The sequence below is a fragment of the Rosa chinensis genome, chromosome 2 (genome assembly GCF_002994745.2).
Source record: "Rosa chinensis cultivar Old Blush chromosome 2, RchiOBHm-V2, whole genome shotgun sequence".
Taxonomy (NCBI): domain Eukaryota; kingdom Viridiplantae; phylum Streptophyta; class Magnoliopsida; order Rosales; family Rosaceae; genus Rosa; species Rosa chinensis.
Window position 1 is genome coordinate 67020044 of NC_037089.1, and position 15561 is coordinate 67035604.

The 15561-nt window shown below is 37.0% G+C and overlaps 1 protein-coding gene across 1 annotated transcript; it reads left to right on the top strand.

The window, feature by feature from the left end:
* The first annotated feature begins 12325 nt into the window (after nt 1-12325).
* Nucleotides 12326-13567, top strand: LOC121051482. The gene is made up of 3 exons (XM_040513889.1): nt 12326-12418; nt 12906-13285; nt 13427-13567. Exons 2-3 carry the CDS (start codon nt 12925-12927, stop codon nt 13444-13446), a joined length of 381 nt encoding a protein of 126 aa, XP_040369823.1. The 5' UTR covers nt 12326-12418; nt 12906-12924; the 3' UTR covers nt 13447-13567.
* The last annotated feature ends 1994 nt before the right edge of the window (nt 13568-15561 follow it).

The following is a 15561-nucleotide window of genomic DNA, read 5'->3' on the forward strand; positions in this document are numbered from 1 at the left end:
TGGGGGTAGACTTTTCCATATGAATTTTTGTTTGTATTTGCCGAAAAAAGGAAAAGAAAGAAAGAAAAAAAAGTGAAATCGTCAAAAAAAAAAGAGAGAGAAGGAATATTACGGAAATTAAAGAAAATATGTGTTTATTGTTTATGTTTATGGATTTTAGTCCCCTATACTTTGTGGTTGTGGATTTGGAGTTTGCTTTAAAGCGAAGGCCCATTGTTGAAGATTTTGGTCTTTGTCCAATTCACTTGTTCAAAAGAATGTTAGAATGAAGTTTGGGCCTAACATGATGACACTTGGCCCTTTTATAAGGCCAAAGGAGGTTATGACGTCTAAAATACTAGGTGGATTTCGAAAATTGGTCTCTCTACATCTACGAGTGCTCTACTAGGTTTTTAGGATACTTTGTGATTTTCCTATCCCTTCGTTTCTTTGAACCTTAAGCCTTGACCCCATTACAACCCTTTTACAAGACCTCTTTGATCCTTAAGATGGGACAACCTTTGATCTGTGGAGATGAGTCATAACTGTTGAACTTATGGCTTGGGTTCATCTGTGCAAGTAGTTGATATCTTTCATGAGATCTTTATGAAAAAATTAATATATATGTACTTTCGTTTCTTACATATGTGATCTACTTTGTAATCTTTCACATATACTTGAGTGATAAGCTTTTAAGCATGAGCCTTGAATCTGAGAGAAGAAAGAGTAATATACCCATGTGAGGTTTGAATCGTGACTTGTTGGAAATGTGTTGAGCTCAACCATCACCATTGTTTAACCCCAAGTGTTACATGCTTATATGTGGATTATCTGTTGTAATTAATTCTTGAATATCTTGAAAATGTGATTCTTGGTTAAGTGCTAATCTTGGTGACTTGAAAGTATGAGATTTATGAGACAATATGTTAAAGGGCATAGTAGTCATTGTGTGAGTCAACGTTTTAGAGTCTTGGTCTTTGAATTTTTGAGTTTTCAATGTTTTTAAGTTCTTTGAGTCTGTGTGTTTTTCGTTTTCTATACTTAGTGTTTTTGTTAGTTTCTTTGTTTTTGTTTCTTAGTTTTTTTGGTTTGTTATGTTGATTTTGCTAAGGGACTAGCAAAATTTAAGTGTGGGGGAATTGATTTTTCTAGGGTTTGGATTCTGATTTTCAATTGAGCCGATTGTGTTCTAGCTATTAATATTGGTTGATTTGGTTTCTTTGTATCGTGTAATCTTTAATTTGTTTGGGTCGGAATTGCTTGTTTTAGGTTTGCAGTGCGAGAAGAAGGAGTTTGGGAAAACTAGAGATGATTGGAAGTGGCCTCAAAGTCTCGGTCAGATTATAGGGGAAGTTCTGAGACCTCTCGATAATATTGAACATTGCAAGTTTAGGTTTTATCTTAGGGAGCATGACTTTTGTTAGATAGAGAGATTGAAATAATGCGCTGAGTTTGGTTTTTGTTCTATTTTAGAGGTAGAAGTGATTCTATTGCCTGTACAATTTCGGATCTTGTAGGACAATAACTATCAAAGTACTCTAGACTTCTACAATGCCTCAACTCTCGATTTCTGTAGCATTCCAACCAAAATTGGAATTCATTTGTCTCAAGAGTAACATCATTTGAATTCTGTAGAGAATGGAATTGAGTTTTTCTATGATTGAGTTATTTTGACAAGATTTTGTCAATTTGTAGGTTTTGTTAGAGGACTTTGTCAAATGTCATATTTATTCACATATGTCATCATTATTGAGAAGCATAGAGTCATCTGGTGCAAGTTCAAGACATGCAAAAGTAAGAATCATACTTGGTTGCTTAAGTGAATTTGCGCAAATGGGAACAGTTGGTCCCTTCTTTACAGTTTTTAAGTCTTCGTCCTACTTTTGTAAAGCCTCAAATGGACTAATTGAGTTACTGGATTGATTGCAGGTAGTCGCTAATATACCCTTTAATATAAGTACAGATGTAGTCAAACAACTTCTTCCAATGGGTGACATCTTCTCTGAAGTAGTTCTCTTACTCCTGGTTAGCATTATTCTGTTGATCTATGATTTTAATTCTTTATATAAAGGTATACGTGCAGCTTCTATTCATATTCCTTTGACTATTCTGGTCATGTTATCACCATTGGGTCCAGCTAACAATGCCTCAACTCTCAAATTATGGATCTGATATGAGTCATGAACTCATGATATGATTCCTTTTGCTACAATGATATATTAGTTTAGTTAGGAGTCAGCTTTCCACTTGGTGTAGCAGGAGGGTTCTAGACTCTCCGCTTACGGTTATTATCTCAAAATTTTGTTCGAATTTTATTCGACTTTTGTTTCTTTTTGTGATTTTCTCCTTTCAAGTAGATCTACTTGCTTCTTTGTAATCCACCCTACGGATGTGGATTTTGGAGTATGTGTGTAACTCTGCTAGTTGTTTTTTTTTTTTTTTTTGGCTCTTGATTGATATCCTGGCCATTGTGTATTCTATTTCCAGTCACTTGTTTCCCGATTTGTAGCATTGATATGATCACTGCTTGCTTCTTTGTAATGCACACAGCTTATTGTCATTCAAACTGAAAAGATTGCTCGCTCACTTTAATTTAGTGAGTTTTGTGGACAATTTTGTTATACTTGGATACATGGATCTAAAAGTGTTTTGGAATTTGGTATTTGCTTTTGATAGGAGGGCAATGAATATATGGATATAGTGTATATATAGAGTGAATTAGTTGAACAGACACAACTCCTTAGCCTTCTTACATGATTTGCTATCACTTTTCAGTATTTCTCATGGAACTATTATTAAATATTGGCTTTATTTAATTGGTGGGAAAAATCCAATTGAATGGCCCATGGTGATCACGAGGGCAAGGCCCCTAGGTTAATTAGGATAACATATATATATATATATATATATATCCATGTCTAGATTGACTAGGATATATATATATATATATATATGCTGCTGCCGCCAGAAATAGATAGAGAGGGAGAGTTAACCTAGTTATTAGGTTATTGGGATTTTGGGTAGAGTTTATTCTAAAACTCTAATTGTATTCTCTCCAAATTGATTATAGTAAAATTTCTCGCCGGCTCCGAAGTGGACGTAGCTCAATCACATTGATTGAGTGAACCACTATAAATTCTTGTGTTCTTGTGTTTGCTTTCTTTTTCGTTGTTTGGTCGCTCATCTAGTTCCATATCAATATTGTATTTGTTACGCTTCTGCACAACAAACTGGTATCAGAGCCAGGTTCTGAATTGGGAGTAGATTCATTGATTGGAAATCATGGTTGACGAGAAAAAGAAAGGGACTGAGTCTTCAGGTTCTTCGCGTTGGTCGACTTCCAGGCCATCAATTGGTAATGCCAAATTTGAAGTTGAAAAGTTTAATGCCACCAACAATTTTGGCATGTGGCAGTGTGAGATGATGGATGTCTTGTGTCAACAAGAATTGGATATAGCTCTGGAAGATAAACATGCAGACATAGATGATGTAGAGTGGGCGAGAATTAACAAGTGGGTTTGTGGTTCTATCAGAATGTGCCTTGCTAAAGATCAGAAATTTTTGTCATGAAAAAAACTTCTGCAAAAGCGTTGTGGAAGAAATTAGAAGACCAATATATGATCAAGAGTGCTGAAAATCGGTTTCACCTGAAGAGGCGGCTTTTTTGATTTAATTATCGACAGGGTGTTTCTGTGTCTGAACACATCAGTGATTTCAATAAGATACTTGCAGATTTGGCTAATTTGGATGTGAAAATTAGTGATAAGGATAAAGCGTTGTGTTTGCTAAATTCTCTTCCTGACGAGTATGAGCATTTGATTACAACTTTGTTGCATGGAAAGAATGATGTGAAATTTGATGATGTGTGTAATTCATTGATAAATAATGAGTGCAGAAAGAAAGAGAAGTAACTTTAGAATGTTTCAGGTGAAACACTTGTAGTAAGGGGCAGATCTGATGAGAGAAAACCTACTGGAAAAAGAGGTAAATCTCGTTCCAAGTCAAGAAGTAAATTTCCTGCAAAAGATGAGTGTGCTTTTTGTCGCAACAAAGGTCATTGGAAGAAAGATTGTCCTAAGTTGAAGAATAGAGGCAAGAAGGATTCTGAAGTGAATGTTGTAAGAGATGATGAAGATGACGACTTTGATTTTGCTTTGAGTTGTTCATAAGCTTTTGAAGATTTTGAAGAAGATGAGATTGAGTTTGCTTTGGCTAGTTCATCTACAGTTGGTTATTCTGACAAGTGGATTGTGGATTCAGGTTGTTCACATCATATGTGCCATAATAGGGAATGGTTCTCTACTTTCAAGGAGTTGAATGGTGGAGTAGTTTTGATGGGAGACAACAGTCCTTGCAGAACAAGAGGGATTGATACAATTCGTCTCAAGATGCATGATGGACTAGTCAGAGAATTAACTAATGTCCAGTATGTTCCAAATTTGAAGAAAAATCTTATCTCTTTGGGAACTTTAGAATCAAAAGGGCACATAATTACATTGAAAAGTGGAGTTGCTAAAGTTGTTTCTGGTTCACTTGTGATGATGAGAGGTGAAAGGTTTAGAAATTTGTATTTTCTACAAGGGAGCACAGTGACAGGTGAAACAGCAATATCTGAGACTACATATGATCATGATGCAGACAATACAAAATTATGGCATATGCGTCTTGGACATGCTGGTGAGAAAGCAATGCAGGGATTAGTGAAGCAAGGTCTATTGAAAGGTGCAAAGACAGGAAAATTAGAATTTTGTGAACATTGTGTCTTGGGAAAACAGACTAGAGTTAAATTTGGCACTGCAGTTCATCAGACTAAAGGTACTCTAGATTATGTTTACACTGATGTATGGGGACCTACCAAAACTGCATCTTTGGGAGGTAAGCATTATTATGTCTCTTTTGTTGATGACTTCTCTAGAAGAGTATGGGTGTACACCATGAAGCATAAAGATGAAGTCTTAGATATATTTGTGAAGTGGAAGAAGATGATTGAGACTTAGACCGGTCGAAAAATTAAGAGGCTTAGGTCAAATAATGGTGGTGAATACAAATCTGATCCGTTCTTGAAACTATGTCAAGATGAGGGCATTGTGAGACACTTCACAGTTAGAGAGACACCACAACAAAATGGGGTGGCAGAGCGCATGAATCTGACTTTATTGGAGAAAATTCGGTGTATGTTGTCTAATGCTAGATTAGGCAAAGAATTTTGGGCTGAGGCAGTTGTGTATGCAAGCCACCTTATTAATAGGTTACCTACTACTGCACTTGAGGGAAAAACTCCCATGGAGGTATGGTCTGGTTAACCTGCTACTGATTATCATTATTTACATATTTTTGGTTGTCCTGCTTATTTTCATGTCAGGGAAAGCAAGCTAGATCCAAGGGCCAAGAAAGCTATATTCTTGGGATTTAATGAGGGTGTTAAGGGATTTAAGCTTTGGTGTTCAGATGTGAAGAAAGTTGTTGTAAGCAGAGATGTGACTTTTGATGAGGCTATTATGGTTGATCAGAACAAGCAGAAAAATTCTGATGAGCAGAGAATGACAGTAGGGAGTTTGCAGCAGGTGGAGTTAAAGAAAAAAATTGTTGAAACTCCATTTGTTCCAGTGAGTCCTAATGTTGATTCAGATGATTTAAATATTGAGAACATGAGTATTGAAGTAGAGGCTCCAACCCAAGAGCCTACACAGCAAGATGGACCAATTGCGACTACAAAGGGAAAAAGGAATGCTCAAAAGCCAGCTTGGCTTAATGATATGGTGACTTATGCACTTCCAGTTACTGAAGAAGAAATTCCTACTACTTATGAAGAAGCTGTCATACATGCAAATTGTGTAGAATGGGAAAAAGCTATGGGTGAGGAGATTAAGTCTCTTCACAGGAATAAAACATGGGAGTTGGTTCAGTTACCGCATGGGAAGAGAGCAATTGGTTGCAAGTGGGTGTTTGCTAAAAAGGAAGGATCACGGTATAAGGCTAGATTGGTAGCTAAAGGCTACGCGCAAAAAGAAGGAATTGACTACAATGAGGTATTTTCTCCTGTTGTTAAGCATTCTTCTATTCGTATTTTATTGGCCTTGGTTGCACAGTTTGATCTTGAGTTAGCACAGCTTGATGTAAAAACTGCTTTCTTACATGGTGAATTAAAAGAAGAGATATATATGACTCAGCCAGAAGTGTTTAAAATTGCTGGTAAAGAAATTTGGGTCTGCAAACTGCATAAATCATTGTATGGTTTGAAACAATCTCCAAGGCAGTGGTACAAGCGGTTTGATAAATTTATGTTCGGTCAGAAGTACACTCGGAGTCTTTATGATCCATTTGTTTATTTTCGCAAGCTACAAGATGGGACCTTCATTTATTTGCTCTTATATGTTGATGATATGTTAATTGCATCTAAGAGCAAGGTGGAGATAAATAAATTAAAATCACAATTGAGTGGTGAATTTGAGATGAAGGACTTGGGAGAAGCTAAAAAGATTTTGGGCATGGAAATTGAAAGAGATAAATCAAGAGGCAAAGTTTGTTTGTCACAGAAGCAATATTTGAAGAAGGTACTGCATCGGTTTGGCATGAATGATAAATCTAAACCTGTAAGTACACCTCTTCCCTCTCACTTTAAGCTTAAATCTACTATGTCTCCTAGCACAGATGATGATATGAAATATATGGCTAAAGTTCCTTATGCTAGTGCTGTTGGTAGCTTGATGTATTGTATGGTGTACGTGTACTAGACCGGATATTTCACAGGCCTTAAATGTGGTGAGCAGATATATGCATAACCCAGGTAAAGGTCATTGGCAAGTAGTGAAGTGGATTCTACGGTATATTCTTGGTACTGTGGATGTTGGATTAGTTTTTCAGCAAGATAAGACAAGTCAATGTGTTGTTGGATATGTGGACTCTGATTTCGCAGGTGATTTGGATAAGTGCCGATCTACTACAGCTTATGTGTTTACTCTTGCTAGTGGACCGGTGAGTTGGAAGTCGAATTTGCAATCTACAATAGCTTTGTCGACTACAGAAGCTGAATATATGGCAGTAACAGAGGGTGCAAAAGAAGCAGTTTGGCTTCGTGGTTTACTTGAGGACTTAGGAATTATTCAAGAATATGTGGATATTTTTTGTGACAGTCAAAGTGCTATTCATTTAGCAGAGAACCAAGTTACTCATGCTCGTACTAAACATATCAATGTCAAATTTCACAAGATTCGTCAGATGGTGGAGGACGGTGATGTTCAACTCCTCAAAATTGGAACTGCAGATAATCCTGCTGATATGTTGACAAAGTCAGTTCCATTGACAAAGTCAGTTCCATTGAGCAATGCTTGAACTTGATTGGTATTTGTAGAATTTGAAATTCCCTACGGGGATGTTGGAGCGGCGATTGGTTTTTGAAGTTCTGCTTTGGAGAATTTACACCAAAATAAAGCCAAGGTGGAGATTATTAAATATTGGCTTTATTTAATTGGTGGGCAAAATCCAATTGAATGGCCCATGGTGATCACGTGGGCAAGGCCCCTAAGTTAATTATGATAACATATAGGGCTAAATACTGTTTACCACCCTGTGGTATGGACCTCACATCAATTCAGTCCCTCGACTTTCAATTTCATCAAAAACACCCACACACTATCATTTTCTCGTCCAATAGGTCCATCCGTTATGATTCCGTTAATTTTTGCCGTTAGATGCTGACGTGGCGATCCAACTCAGCACAGGTGGGCCCCACATGGAAGTGAAATTCCTAAAATGACCCTGGCCAATCTGAAATGAAAAAATCCAAAATAAATCAATACTTTGCTTTTGGGGAGATTCGAACCCATGCAAGGGAGTGTGAAAGTGAGATCCCCAACCACCAGACCACATGCGTGGTTGTAATATATTCCCACAACATTAATATATATTTATACACCCAACCAGATATGGATTAAATCCAAAATATATCAAAACTTTGCTTTTGGGGAGATTCGAACCCACGCAAGTGGGTGTGAAAGTGAGCGCCCCAACCACCGAACCACATGCGTGGTTGTAATATATTTCCACAAAATTAATATATATTTATATACCCAACCGGATATAGATTAAATCCAAAACAAATCAAAACTTTGCTTTTGGGGAGATTCGAACCCACGCAAGTGGGTGTGAAAGTGAGCGCCCCAACCACCGGACCACATGCGTGGTTGTAATATATTCCCACAACATTAATATATATTTATATATCCAACTGGATATAGATTTAATCCAAAATAAATCTAAACTTTGCTTTTGGGGAGACTCGAACCCACACAAGTGGGTGTGAAAGTAAAAGCCCCAACCACCGGACCACATGCAAGGGCCTAATGTATGTCCACAAAATTAATATATATTTGTATACCCAACCGGATATGGATTAAATCCAAAATAGAGATATATATTAATTTTTGTTGGGACATTAGCTTCCTCTCTTTGTTGGTCTTGGGTTTGTTGATCATACATGTTTTCCAAGCAACAAAAATTGATTAATCTCACAACATATTTCAAACCATTTACAGATTATATCATAGTTGTAGGAATTGATCCTTTCACAGCAACAACAACCGATTACTTTCACACCAACAAAAATACTACTGAAGTCAACCTAGGGCTTATGGTAGAATTCATAGATGATCAAAATTTGTATACATACAGTAGCAATATGTTCAAGAGCAAAGAAAAAGATTGAAACGAGAGAAAGGAGATCCAAATTTGAAGAAAAAACGAGAAAGAAAAGAGGTTTCACGTACATACCTAGACTTCGAGCTGCTTTGGAAAAAAGAATTTTGTGGAAATCTTTGGTGGAGACCTTGGATTTGTTTGGAGCCTTGGTATTTATACCTGAGGCTCTACAATCCACAAGAGTCCACTATTTTATAAATTTTATAGAATTTGTAGATTTTTTGAATACCTTCAGATTTTTATGGAATTAAAATCTCCCTTTACAAATTCAAATCGAATACCCTAATACTTACAACAACTCTTTGGAAGTCTTATTAAATCATAATTGAATACCCACAGATTTTTCAAGTCCAAAAAAGTCTTTTAAATACCTTAGAAATCTAAATACAATACACCCCCCTAAAACTCTAATTGTATTCTCTCCAAATTGATTATAGTGGAATTTCTCGCCGGCTCCGAAGTGGACGTAGCTCAATCACATTGATTGAGTGAACCACTATAAATTCTTGTGTTCTTGTGTTTGCTTTCTTTTTCGTTGTTTGGTCGCTCATCTAGTTCCATATCAATATTGTATTTGTTACGCTTCCGCACAACAACTATATGGTGGCAGGTACTTTTTGGTTCCTCCCACAAATACCAAAGAGTATGATGATCGCGTGATGGTGCTGCTATATATGCTGTAAAGTGTGAACCACATGTATCATATATTCCTTAGTTGTAGTATGCTAATGATTGTGTCAACTAGGCAATATCATGTTGGTGGGAGGATTTCGTTACCTGTATGCTGATGTGTGTTACAATATTATTCTGCTTTGTTGATGTACTTGCAACTTTTTTCTTTTTTTCTTTTTCCACCTATGCAGCTATCCTCAACGATAACACGCCTAATCAGTTACGAGTTGCTGGTGAAGCTCAAGTTTGTTGTAGCCTAATCAGTACACGTGGATTCTTTAGACTCAATTTTGCTCAGTTTTCATTTAGGTAATATTCAAATTTTGGTGAGATATGTTAATGAGCAGTTCTAAGCTTCTCCCATACTCTTTATAAATGTCACTTTTTGTTATTGAAATCTAGCATTCCACATTAATCTATGAATATCATTTGCTAAAGAAGAATTTTGCCTAATGAGGGTAAAATTGTAAATGAAGTGCTAGACTTGACCTAGCACTCTAATATGTTCATGTTTTTCTGCCCAAAGACAAAAACTACTTGCTAGGATCTTGTTAAGCTCTGTCACCACTCATCTTAACACATCATGAACTTTGCAGGTATCTTGCGGTTAAAGTGATGCACATCCCAGGCTACGGCGTCTTTGCTTTAATTGTTAGGATGAAGCAGTTGTGGTTCTCAAAATCATTCCCGGAGTCTTTTCAGGGCGAGAGGTTTCGCTGAGTGCATGCATTGAATCAAAAGAGTGTTCTTAGAGTAATATTAGTCTTGCATTATTGCTTAGGAGTAGTCTAGTGTTGCTTGGTATTTTTTTAAATATGTTTTGAATTGGCTTTAACCCTTTTAACTTTGATGATATATATATATATATATATATATATATATATTTATATATTGCTGTAATTTGGGTGACCCTGGATAAACAGAGAATTGATTTTTTTTTTTTTATAAAAAAAATTTACTGCGTGCATTTTGCGCGCCGTAAAACTGAAAAATTGAGTTTGATTTAACGACGCGGTCTATAAGGGCGTCTCACCACATGCCGTAAAATGTCATTTAAGGCGTTTTTTGCACGTCGTAAATGACCTATTTTCCTGTAGTGGAGTAACTTTTGGTGGTGGTGATATTAGTTTTTAACGTTGGTAAGAGTAGTTTTTGTCGGTGGTGAAAGTAGTTTTTTGCGGTGGTGATAGTAGTTTTTTGCGTCGGTAAGAGTAGCTTTTGTTGATAGTGAGAATAGTTTTTGATACAAGAGTAACTCGTTGGTGTTAGTGACAGTAGCTTTTGTTGTTGGTGAAAGTAGCTTTTGGTGTTGGTGAGAGTAGTTTTCTAGTGTTGGTGAGAGTAACATTTGTTGCTGGTGGTATTAGTGACAGTAGCTTTTGTTGGTGGGGATAGTAGTTTTTCATTTTGGGGAGCATAGGTTATTTGGTAAGCAATAGGTTTTATTGTTGGTCATAGTAGCTTTTGTTATCTCATTGGAGGTTGCCGGAAATCTTACTAGAATAGTTTTTGTTGCTAGTGACAGTAGTTTTTATTGCTAATGATAGTAGTTTTTGTGACCTCACCAGAGATTGCCGGAAATTTCTTCAGAGTAGCTTTTGTTGCTAGTTACAGTAGCTTTGGGTGCCAGTAACAGTAGCTTTTGTGGTCGCCGGAGTTGACCGGAGACCCACCGGAGTTCTCCTGAAGTTGGTTGGAGGCTCGCCAGAAGTTGGCCGGAGACCTCGCCGGAGAGGAGAGAGAGAATGAATGTTGATTTTGTACTCTAGTGGCATTTAATGTAAATATATTGGTTTTTAATATCCAAAATATAATACCTTTTTTAATCTAATGGCTTTATGGCTAAAAAAACATTCTAAGATGCACTTATATGTAATTAACCCGATCTCTAATTGGACTAAAACGAAAATGAGGAAAAAATATGAAATTGAACTGGACTCAAACTTCTAAATTAAGCTCTCTAAATTGTTGAATGACCAAACTATAGGTCTATTATCCAGACAAAAAAAAAAAAACTTTGGCACTAGTCAAAGACTATTTTTTTTTTTTTAAGGGAGACGATACGTAATATACTAAATGAACCTGAAGAGTCCAATGAGATAATGTAAGAAAAACGTCAAGATGAAAGAAAAAAACCTAACAAGATGTATAGCCGCATCTAAAATAAAAGGTAGCAAGAACTAGATTAGATGCTGAAAAGTATAGAACAATGCACTACGGAGGTCATTTGAGCAGTGTAAATTATCAACGTAACCATAACCGTAATTGTAACAAGTGATATGACCACCTAGGAGAGGTGATTCGCCCACCAAGAGATCAAAAGCAACCAAGGATTCAGAAACTCGAACTATTTGATATTATTTGTCGATCTGTTCTTAATTGTCCTTCTTCTTGAGAAGACAGCTTGAACCCGATCCGATTATGGCTTCAGAATTCAGGTCCAACTTTTTGCATTCTACACCTAATTTCCACAACACATGCATATGGTAGATAATATTGTGAGACGAAAAAGGAAAATTAAAGGCAAAAAATTAAATGTAGGGGGCGTAATAGTTCCTGGTCTCCGATAGTGAAAATACTTTGATAATAACTTTCTCTAGCGTACTGAGGTTCTTGACTCATAAGGACAAAAGTCCTTAAATTTTTCCTTCCAAGTTGAGGGTCTATAAAATATTTCTCCATAAAGGATATTAAACCAAAAACTAATATAAAATTATAATATTAGCCCTCAACTTGGTATGGAAAGTTGGAAACTTTGGAAGACAAGCAAACTCAGTTTCCTGATCATAGTTAGATTTCGTTTCCTGATCACACTTAGATTCGAATTTACTGATCATTGAGATTCACTCCAGATTCTTCCCAACACCTTGCGTGTTATTTCTTATTGAGATAGAACTCCTTTCAAGTACGACTTGTTCGTGAAGAAAAGGAAAGAGAGGTTTGCTAAACCCTATAAGAAAGAAGGGGAAAAAAACCATTATTGTGTATATATACCGTTGATAACAAGAGATTAGACGCTATCTTTTGACCAAGCCTTGCAGGTATACACGGAATCTTTCGACAGTTTTAGGTTTGTTCTTGTTCTCGAATTATATTTCTTTCAATATTCAATACATAACTCATACTTGTTAATTTAATCCTCGATAATTTTCTTCTCTATTTTCACATGAAATTTGATTAACTTTCTTCTCTATTATTCTTCTTAATGACGGATTTGGCTGCCCTGTGCAAAGGGTGTGAAATTTTGCGGAGTTCATAAAAATCAAAATTTGTGATGTTCCAACTCGATCTCCGCATCTCCTTCAACCAAGTTTAGGGTTTTAGTCCAAACTTTTGCGTCAACTTGCGTTCTGTCTACAAATTAATAACATAAATAACCTATTTCCCCTTCGAAACCAGTTTCTGGGAGCCATCAGGAGATTTGATTCACGTAATTTGGTGCTCAATAGTTCTGTTTGTTGTCTATTATTCTTGCTCTCTTACATATATTTGTTGTTATATTTGTCTCTTCCTCATTGTTCTTCACTTCTTCTTCGATCATGGGATATCATATATAGCTCATCAACCAATCCGATCATGGCTGAACAATCTGAGGTGATTTCACAATTCCAGCCTCGTGTTGCTGCCCAGCTTGTGCCGGTTAAACTCACTGAAGACAACTATTCACTCTGGAAATCTTTGCTAGTCCCAGTTCTAAAGAAGTATGACATGTTCAATATGGTTCAAGGAACAGAGCAGCCTTTGACAGAAGACAAAGACCAAAAGTGCATGAGCTTCATGAAGCTCACGTTGTCGGAGGCCATGCTCCCATACGCTGCAGAAGCAAGCTCAAGTTCCCGAGCTCTATGGTTAAAGTTGGAACAGCAAGGCGACATTGCAAAATCTCGACTGTTCCTGCTCAAGTCTCGCCTCACAAAGCTGAAGAAAGGAAATTTAAGTATGTCCGATTACTATCAATCAGCAAAACAAATGGCTGATAGACTCAAGGCTGGGGATCTCCAGTGGCTGATGGTGATTTTCTTAAGCACGTCCTTAACGGACTTCCTTCTGATTATGATAACTTTGCCAACTTGATCAGAGCTGGAACTGAAGCCATAACTACTCCAGAGGAGCTGCATGACATACTAGTGGGTGAAGAATCTAGCCGTAGAGGAGAGAGGTGTCGTAAAGTCATCAAGTACGGCGCTTTTGTTTTCGTTGGTTACCTCGTTGGATACGTCATTGGTTGGGAGAAGGGTTGGGCCGATCACCGCCGATGCTAGAACCTAGATGAACGTAGAGTATTATTATTTTCTTTCTTTTTTTGGTCGATGAGTTCGTAGTCTCGTACTATTATTATTGTTATCACCAACTTAAGTTATTTATTCTTATTTTTGTTTTTGAAAGGAAAATCGGGGTACTTACGTTGTAATTATACTGAAACTATTTATAGAATATATAGGCAGTACACCCAAACATATAATAGCAAAATTGAACAAAATTTCAATCAAAGTGTCTCCTGGGCCCCAAACCCAGCCCACATCCAAGCCTTTCTCCATGGTTTGAGCATCCAAACTGGATTGGCCTCAAAACTGACTTGGGCCCCAAACTGATCTGGGTACCCAACCAGCATTGGGCACCTGAAAGCCAGCGCCACCAGCATTTCTCCTGCCTTCCCTCAGTTGCAACCCTGTCTCTCGGCCAGCACAGCTATCGCCTTGTGCGCTGTAGCATGCTGTCCCATCTGAATCTGTCTCACCACCGGACTCCTAAACCAGATCGCCTTCCCGACGTGTCCAACTTTTCTAACCGTCGGAGCCGTAAGAATTCATGATGCTCTGTTTATGTTATCGGATACCCAACCATGTAAGTCCCCTACTCGCCTTCCAGGAGCCTTGAAAAATTAACCCACCTCTTTGTGCGTTGGCCTCCATGAAAACTCGACAACAGTAAAACCTCCATCTCTTCCGGCAATGTGATGAGACGCGGTGGAAGGGAAAGTCTGGTATACCGCATCTACAAAGAGGGATCTCAGGTGAAATTGCGTCAAACACGATCGACGTTGGCTTGCCTCCAAAGGACGGCGAGAGGCAAAGAGAGAAATTCTGCTCGGAGTTGGCGCCGTGATCCATTGATGGGGCCCCAGACCAAGGCAGTGGCTAGGGCTTGCTAGGTTTCGGAACTACAGTCAGAGAGCTATTACAGCCTTTTTGTTCTTTTTTTTTTAGAGAAGGAGCTATTACATCCTTAGGTTATTGATTATGAATCAACTAAATGTACCCAAAAAATATCTAACAATACCCGGCCCTAATATATTTTGCTATAAATTTCCCATTTTACCCATAAAATGTCAATGTTATATTTCATAAAAGATAAAAGATAAAATAAAAATAAAAATAAAAATGAAAGCATTAGCCTGTTGATGCTCTCTCTGTCTCTGTCTGTTTCTCTTTCTCCCCACTCCCCCCCCCCCCCCCGTCCTTTATCCTCTAATGGATGAGCCAACTAATTAAAGCCTCCAACAACTTCTTGAATAAATGTTTTTGTCTAGTACATACAGTTTCAATTATGGTGACAACTGGTGATAGGTGATAGGTGAAGTGTTTTTTTAGTTTCTTTCTTTCTTTATCACAGTGGGATAGAACTAGCAATAACTAGCCCACGCAATGCTGCGGGTTTGTTTTTTTGCAAGCTTCTTATATAATAGATTAATACTTGCAATCTAAAAAATATAGGCGTTACTTAGAATATGATTTGTTTTGTTGTTAATAATAGATTAACAATAAATGGGATACAACAACAACAACAAAAAACTTTTTCCATGATTTGTTACAAATACAAAACAAAATTGTTCTCCTTTAAAAAAAATATTTAAAAAAAGAAAAAGAATATGGCAGAATTGTACCCAAAAAATGAAAGGTTAAGGCAGAATTGTAATTTGAGTAAAAAAAAAAGGGGTAAAACCATCACTTCATCTTGTGAACAGTGATGAACCAACTTTAGTATATGTATAATAAAATATATGTCAGGGTGTAGTAAGATATTTGCCAAATTCATTGAGTTTGATCCTCAACTATCTTTCACGTCCCTTTTTGTAATTAGTTTAGGTATTTTAGATAAAACTTTATTAATAAATAACAAAAAAATCAAAAATCAAAAATCAAAACATTAGTAAAAGGCTTGCTGTGATTGTGTTTGCTTTGTAAGAGATGATGCAAACCATCGAGGTACGTA